General features: G+C 37.9%; 1 protein-coding gene across 1 annotated transcript; it reads right to left on the bottom strand.

The window, feature by feature from the left end:
• Window positions 1-1,994: 1,994 nt before the first annotated feature.
• LOC143298194 (uncharacterized) lies at window positions 1,995-7,117 on the bottom strand. Its single transcript, XM_076610959.1, has 3 exons — window positions 6,916-7,117; window positions 4,240-4,390; window positions 1,995-2,204 (listed from the first exon to the last, which is right to left on the bottom strand). The coding sequence occupies exons 1-3, from the start codon at window positions 7,100-7,102 to the stop codon at window positions 2,138-2,140; spliced, it is 405 nt and encodes a 134-aa protein (XP_076467074.1). The 5' UTR covers window positions 7,103-7,117; the 3' UTR covers window positions 1,995-2,137.
• Between the last annotated feature and the right edge of the window lie 1,322 nt (window positions 7,118-8,439).

Here is an 8,439-nt window from a genome sequence, read left to right as displayed (position 1 = left end):
AATTACCATGTTCACTTAGTGATAAACCTTCCATGAAGCAGAGAAAGCTACCATGTTCATCGGTGATAAACCTTCCATGAAGTAGAGAAAATTACCACGTCCACCCAGCGATAAACCTTCCATTAAGTAGAGATGTTTACTATGTAAATCTTCCCAACCCATCCCAAGAATGCTTCTGTTCTATTTCACATTGTAGCCTAAATCACTATGAATTATTCATTGTTTTTTTAGTGGTCTGCATTTTTATGTTTTCTAAACATTTGAAAATAAGTTTTGTTTTGATTCTCAAAACGTTCCCGTCTTTTATACCCCTCCCCCCATCCACCTCCACCCACCCACGCACCGCACACATTACGACGTGGTGTTTTATCGCACGAAAACTGTATGATATATGCAAATAATGTTGGCAAAATGTGTTTTTTTTCACAGTTTATGGACCGGTCATGATATCATGAGTGCATGGAATTCAAATTCTCTTTCTGTTCCACAAATTGCACACAGCCCCCTGTAGAAGAAAAATAGTATCTGGCTCACATATCACCATAAGCTCCAGACATTCTGTTTCAATGTTTTACAATGTAGCATCCGAAATGCCCAAGTGTCAGTTTGTCTGATGGGTATTTGAACGTTGTCTTTTCATAACACATATATTTGTTCCATATTTTGTTCATAATTGGTGTGATTAGTTAGATATTTGATCAGTTCTCAAACGCTGTGGTAATACAAACATTGTAATATTCACCCATACAGGTCCATATGACCTTTTGTGTGTATTTGATTTTCACGACAATGTACTCTTTTACCAGAAAACGCCCTTTAACTAAACCAGTAAGAAGTGTTTTAAGTTAAGTCCCCCCGCCCCCCCTGTGGATGCCGGGGGTCTTTCAGTACAAATAGCATCCCCGCCTTCTGGAAATTCTGCACTAGAAATTTCCTCTGTATTATCACTCTCTTTCTTTCTGTCTTTTTTCTTTTTTTTCTTCTCTGTTGTCTCCTTTTTCTGCCTTCCCAGTCCATTCCCCTTTCTTTTTTCAAGCAAGCCCAAACACTTTTTTTTTCTCTTTTCCGAAATCCGTGATGTACTATCTGTGCTGTTTTGCTTTGGCGATTAGGTAGTGAGATGTAAGCACTGGGATGGGCACTAGCTGCCAATTCTGCAGTGTCACTTGCCTATATGGTCTTTTTCATTTATTTTTTGTTTGGCTTTAAAGTATTGTGGTGTTTTTTGGAGGTTTTTTTTAATTAATTAATTTTTTTCCCCCTTTTTTGACGATTTTTTTGTAATCTGGTGATGATGAATTAAGTGGAATGCCTGGCGTCCTCAGCATGGTCAATCTTTGGAATTATAAAAAAAAGGAAAAAAAAAACAAAAAGAAGACAACAACAACAACAACAACAACAACAACAACAACAACAACAACACACACACACACACACACACACACACACACACACACACACACACACACACACACACGGAACATTTTCCAGGTGCGCGTTTTGATTCGCATGAAGGTTGAAACCAACAAAATGATATGTAATGTGCCTCTGTAATCCCTCCAGTTAATACCTTTTCCCAGATGTGTTATTACACGATTGTGCCTCAGTGGTGTGTGTGTGTGTGTGTGTGTGTGTGTGTGTGTGTGTGTGTGTGTGTGTGCGTGTTTGCATACGCTTGAGCTTGCCTGCGTGCGTGTGTACATGTGTGTGTGTGTGTGTGTGTGCTGTGTGTGTGTGTGTGTGTGTGTGTGTGTGTGTGTGTGTGTGTGTGTGTGTGTAAAACGGACAGAATAAGAGCTTCATTAGCGTGCACAGTGACCATTATTAGTCTCTTGATGGATATCACACACACCACACACACACACACGCACTAACACACACACATACTACCTCACACACACACACACACACACACACACACACACACACACACACACACACGCACACACACACACACACACACACACACACACACACAAACACCGACTACGCCGTTCCAATTCAACGGTTTATTTCGAACATGATCCTTAAATAATTAATGGTATAGGAGGATAGTTTCTGCTTCATTGTTGACACCGTCATCATGACGTGTTTGTTGACTGTCGTCACTTCCGGTGACGAAAGACAGCCTGTGGATTCAGCAGGGGTTGGCGATCCCCTTTTGTGCACAAATCTGACTGTTGGACGCCTCCTCTTTGTTGCCGCTGTGGGGAAAAAAACAACAAAGAAAAGCAATGGTTGAAAGAATTGTCCAAATTAAACATAACAGTGGCTACTTTTGACAAGGTGATCAATCAGTCTCTGGTGATACTGTTCAGCCAAAGGGTAGACTGGTATGTAAATGCACGTGCTGTGCTCTCTGTCTGTCTGTCTCTCTCACTCTCCTCTCTCTCTCTCTCTCTATATATATATCTCGCTATCCCTCCTCCCATCTCTCTCTCTCTCTCTCTCTCTCTCTCTCTCTCTCTCTCTCCCTGTCCTTCCCTCTCTATCACCTAATGATTTAGTATATGGTGAAATTAACCATCATCCAATATATGTGAAATCTACTGTCAATTCAATCTGGAATTGGTTAAAGTTATCACAGATGGAAAATAATAGACTACCATACAGAGAGCGTACAAAATTTTTATTTTGCTTACATGCCAGTGGTAAGAAAACCTGGGTTTCAATTGTACACATTTGATGAATTGATAGAGGTCTGTTACATCAAGAGTAAGCCAATATATAATTGATTCGGTTGTTCATCATTTAATGTATAACAAGAAAGGCAAGGTCTTCAAGACTCATTTGTGATAGACACTTAAAGAAAAACAAAGAAAACTTATAAAAATAAAACATTAGTTTGTTGAAGTGTGCTCTCTATTCGTTATTATAATTATATTCAGCTTCGCGAAAACAACAACAAAAGAAAAAAACAACTTACAGAAATTAAAAAAAAATAGTTAAAGTGTGTTCTGCATTTGTTATTATAATTCAATACAGTTTCGCGAAAAAAAGAAAAGAAATGAAAAGCTTCAATGCAGATTAAAACCCATGATATTCAGATCAAGAATGGTTTTGTGGACTGGGCTAACGCGGTATTCAACGAAATATTCAAAAATTATTGTTTAAGCATATACATTTAGCGGAATAAATCGAGAACGGTAATGGAAGTGAAAACGCCGTTTAAATCATGTTCTTTTGGTATATCTCGGGCATTTAAGAATTTCTTTCAAGTCCGAGGTAAAAGAGACGTTCCCAGAGCCTGAAACACACTGCAATATTTGTCTGATATTTATAGATCTGCAGAAATCTGTGTTCGACAAGCATCGAAAGTTCTGCACAGTCATTTAATTTCTCTTTTGTATTCATTCTAGTTAATTCAGTATCCACTTAAAAACATTCATATGCAGTAAACGCGTCAATGATTATTTAAGAAATTCTTTTAATTTGGCGGTAAAAGAGGCGTTGCCATAGCGTCGGGCTTTGCAACACGTTTTGTCAAGATCTGCACTGACCAGTGCCGTGTTGACGAGGTAGTGAAACGGTCGATTCAGATTTTCTTTTCTGTTCATTCTAGTTAATTCAGTGTCCACTTCAGAATATTCATATGCAGTAAACACGTCAATAAGTCAGGCATCTGCCTAGCAGATGTGATTAAGTGTATATGGATTAGAACAGGTATTATAAATAGCCGTAAGTGTCTAAGTTGATCTTATTGTTGCACTGGTTGGTACTGGTGCAACTGTTGTGTGTGATTTATCACCGTACTTGTACGAGGCTTATAAATTTAGAGAAAGAGTCACTTTGGTCTGTTACTCCTAATCTGTGCCAATGCATTGTTTTGTTTTCAGTTTTATAGTGTGTGTGTGTGTGTGTGTGTGTGTGTGTGTGTGTGTGTGTGTGTGTGTGTGTGTGTGTGTGCACTTTTAGTTACATATATAATGAATTGTTCACATTGGTCTGTAATGGAAAAAAATCATCCGTATCCGTATCTCTCTCTCTTTTTCACTCTGTCTATCTCATATGCATCCATGTACGCATATTCACACATGCACTTGAACAAGTATCCACACACACACACATATCTATATATATGTATATATATGTATATGTACACAGACAAAAGGAAGAATAAACTATAGCTGACATATATGCCTTGTATGTTCTTTTATTCTTCCATTTAATGTCTATAGGCACAATTTCATAATCTTGTGCAGAGAATAAAATTGAAAGAAGGCAGGAACATGTACTCACAAGCACGTTTCATTCTTCACGCCGCAGTAGCCACAGGCGTATGAATAATCGTTGGTGCCCGTGGTCTTCATGCATGTGACTCGGTCAGGGTCGTTTTCAAAACACTGGAAATTCGCCTGAGCGTCGGGGCAAAAAAACTGGCCGTAGGCGTCTGAAGCAAAACAGATAAGTGGAACTGTATAGTTTCTCTCTCTCTCTGTGTCTCTGTCTGTCTGTCAGTCTGTCTCTCTCTCTCCCCCCCCCCCACCTCTCTCTCTCCTTTAACAACCAGTCTTGTCAATGAATCATGCCATTTTTAATTTTATCTTCAAGGTGCAAAATGATTACAAAATACAATGTTATGATATGGATAGGATTAGAGAGCACAGGTGACGAACAATCAGACTCATTGTCAATGAAACAGGAATAGTCACACTGCCAGAGAAGACTGATTAAGTGTCTCTGGAATCACTGGTTGGTACCAAACACATTTTCAACCAAATCAGTTGTTTTTTTCCCCTACCAGCCCAATTTCTTCCTCCTTCTTTGTGCTGTCGTGTGCTTGCTTACTCTATCTTGCAGGGGGCGATGTGACTATTTCTAACCAATACCAATGCAGTTGATGCTTGTTCGAATTTTCAGTGGATATCTAACAGTTTCGTCGTAAGGTAATATAGGAGTGGAGAGGTATGTTTGAAAAAACGTTTTATTGTGAATCTGTGACTGACTTTCACGTTTGTTGTCATAAGTAAATAGATGAATAGATATTAAAAAACCCAATTATTTATTTGTCTTTTTTCTCAAGGCCTGACTAAGCGCGTTGGGTTATGCTGCTGGTCAGGCATCTGCTTGGCAGATGTGGTGTAGCGTATGTGGATTTGTCCGAACGCAGTGACGCCTCCTTGAGGAACTGAAGTGAACTGAACTGAACTGAACTGAACCGAACTGTCATAAGTATCCGGAATTCCTGAAGCATATGCAAGCATCGGCTCTATCTGTGTGTTAATCAGTTTCCAATGAAGTGAAGGGTCAACAGACTTTTATTCTAGCACAGCTTTAATGATTTCCACTACCCATTTTCCCCATTTCTGCACCTTTCACTCCATGCTAGGTTGAAACTTAACTTCTTGTTCTAGAATGTTTAACTGATTGTGTAGTCCAACAAATATATCAGAGAGAAGTATGATGTAATCGGCAAAAAAATAGCAACAATAATTAAGCAACTCCTGGAATCACTTGTATTTCGTGCTTTCCTTTTTCTAGACAATTCAACGGTCAATTCATCAACAAAGAACGAGAATAACTGCGGACTAAACAAACAGCCCTGTTTAACGCATCTTGGACAAGTGAAAGAAACCAATATGAAATTTATAATCCTTGACACAGGCTAAAACTGTATCGTATAGTCCTTGCACCGCTCTGTATAACCTACCATCAACACCACTACGGCTCAAGACGTTCCACAACATATTTCTATTTACCGAGTTGGAAGTCTACAAAATGAACATAAAGTGAAGAGTTTCTATTCAAGAAGTTTTGTACCAGAGCATTAAGAGTGAAAATATGGTCAACCGTAGAATAACCTGCCCTAAATCTGACTCGCTTTTCAAAGGTTATTGTAGGAAAACGAAAGAAAAAGAATGAAATTCAAAGAAAGGAAAGATGGAGACTTAATTTTCTTTAATTAGAAAAAATAGAATAAAACGTTTTAAACTGTTATTTGTAGTCAGAAACGTTGTTAGCTATTTGAAAGATCTTTCTTTTGTTTACAACCAACTCTGTGGTTGTGGCATTGCAATAGAAACAGTACATAAATAATTATGTGGTGTTGCTGGTTGCTGTGTACAAAAGTATTTTGTACTCTGACCTGAAGAAAATACTGTTCTTTAGAATCGAGTCAAAGCGAGCTTGTTTCTAAACCCTGTGCATAGGCACGGTATTATCTGTATGGCTTTGTGCTTACCATGTTAAAAACTTTCGACCTTTTTTTCGAGCAAAATATTTGTCCCTTAGTCTTCCACTTTAGCCACTTTCTGCAGATTAACAGGCATATGAAGAGATAACGAAAGCAATAAATGCGCCAGTGAATCTACAAATGGTTAGTTTATGGACGCTGAAAATAATTACTAATTTTTAAGGCTGCAAACTCATATGTACCAGATGTCATATCAACATTACTTCACCATTATCACTATGATTCACCTTGTGTTTTTGAACATCAACATCACTAGCTCTTAAACAGTGAGAAACAAAAAGAAAAGAAAAAAAAAAAACCAGAAAAAAGAAAAAGACAGAAAGAAAATAATTATGCAAAGAAACAAAGAATCAACAAAACAAAGAAGACAACCCGCAAATAATGACTCCGATAGTAGAATGAAAGAAAAGAAGCTGAAAAAAAGAGGAAAGGAACCAGAAGAAACAAAGAATGTAATATACAAGCAGTCTGTATGATACTGGAAGGTAAGAAAGAAAGATAGAAAGGAAGAAAGAAAGAAAGAAAGAAGGAAGAAGCCAGAAAGAACGAATGAATCAAACAGACAGCAAAAAAAGAAAAAAAAAAAGAAAAAAAAAGGAACCACAAAAAAGAGATTACAACACACAAGCAGTATCCATAACACTGGAAAGAAAGAAAGAAACAAAACAAACAAAGAGAACAAAGCCAGAAAGACAGAATGAAACACACAGACATCAACTCACAAGCCACCAGCAGGACAAGGAACACAGCAACAGCCTTCATGGTTTCTGGCGGGGAGAACAACCAGCAGTCACACTCTGGACCTTCGGAGAAATGTCGGTGATGCTTCTGTTGAGCGCTACAAGATGGCAGATGCTGAAGCCTTGCCCACCAGCCGTTTATATACAGTACTGGGGTCAGGTTGGGCATGGTTATGAGGTAATAACAGGCTGTCAACGGCCTATGATTTGGCTTAATTAATGTCAAATGGGCTGGTATGCGTTACTATGTATGCGTGGGTGTATGCGTGCGCGCGCGCACGTGTGTGTGTGTGTGTGTGTGTGTGTGTGTGTGTGTGTGTGTGTGTGTGTGTGTGTGTGTGTGTGTGTGTGAGTGAGTGAGTGAGAGTGAGTGAGTGAGTGTGTGTGTGTGTGTGTGTGTGTGTGTGTGTGTGTGTGTGTGTGTGTGTGTGTGTGTAAAAGAGAGATAAATCAAACCAAAAGGGAATGCATTTTTAAAATTACTAAACAGAAATAAACTTTTATTACCAAACATACAAGTGTATCATGTTGGTTTTAGTTCAAAATTTGAAAATTAATTTATTTCAGCGGGGTAAAAACCTGAAAAAGCCCACTCGTGTACATACGAGTGAACGCGCAAGTTGCAGCCCACAAGCGAAGAAGAAGAAGAAGAAGAAGAAGAAGAAGAAGATGAAGAAGAAGATTTTATTCCAGGTGCAGCAGATTTATTTTCTTGTTATTAATAGCGGATGATGTAGTGTTACTGTCTGATGCTGCTGCCGAATTGCAAAACCAGCATTAAAGGGTGAAACAGATTTAAACTGAACATAGATGACTATAATTATGATTTTTGGAAAAGGTGAGCACGTGAAAAATGGTGGTATGGTAATATAGAGGTCCATATATCTAACAGTTATAAATACATAGGGTCGATCTTTACTTCTAAATTATTAACAATAGATGGTCAGAAATGTAAAACCGGTTTATCAGGATCACTAAGGAAAATAAGTTGCATTGACCCAGCAGTCTTTTGAAAAGTATTTGACAACAGACGGAGCACAAAAGTTGGGGATTGATAGAAATGAATACACGGAAAAAGTACATAAATGACTACAAGACGATTTAAAAAGAAAAGAAAAGAAAAAAAAGATCCCTTTGCATGCCTCTAACAAATTTTTGATGGTGTGTGGAGAAACGACCAGGTATCATCTTCAAGGGCTTACAAAAGTTAAATGCAAAGGGTACCGGCTTCATTTAGTTAAATTGCCAATAAGTAAAATAAATAAACAGACGTATACTAAGTTAATGACACAACCGGCGAACAAAACTGCTTTTTTTCATATCAAGACAGTGCTTTTTGAAAATGAATCGGATTCGTATGAAACAACCAGGGCTTAGAAAATGACAATTTGTTTTTAATATTCGAAATTTAAAAAAAGTATGATAGCATTCTTTCAGCAAAGTTGGCTTTCTAAAATAAAACACCATGAATATTATAAATGATTTTTTTTTCAGTTCAACAGTAAT

The sequence above is a fragment of the Babylonia areolata genome, chromosome 23, assembly GCF_041734735.1.
Source record: "Babylonia areolata isolate BAREFJ2019XMU chromosome 23, ASM4173473v1, whole genome shotgun sequence".
In the NCBI taxonomy this organism is placed as follows: Eukaryota; Metazoa; Mollusca; class Gastropoda; order Neogastropoda; family Buccinidae; genus Babylonia; species Babylonia areolata.
This window is presented reverse-complemented; position numbering and strand designations above follow the sequence as displayed.

Excerpts from the sequence above, each read along its gene's own strand:
- LOC143298194 (XM_076610959.1), bottom strand. The coding sequence starts at position 7,102 with ATGCCCAACCTGACCCCAGTACTGTATATAAACGGCTGGTGGGCAAGG. Across the intron at positions 4,391-6,915 it reads CCTTGTCCTGCTGGTGGCTT|ACGCCTACGGCCAGTTTTTT; the intron begins GTGAGTTGATGT and ends GTTTTGCTTCAG. Across the intron at positions 2,205-4,239 it reads GTGAAGAATGAAACGTGCTT|CGGCAACAAAGAGGAGGCGT; the intron begins GTGAGTACATGT and ends TTTTCCCCACAG.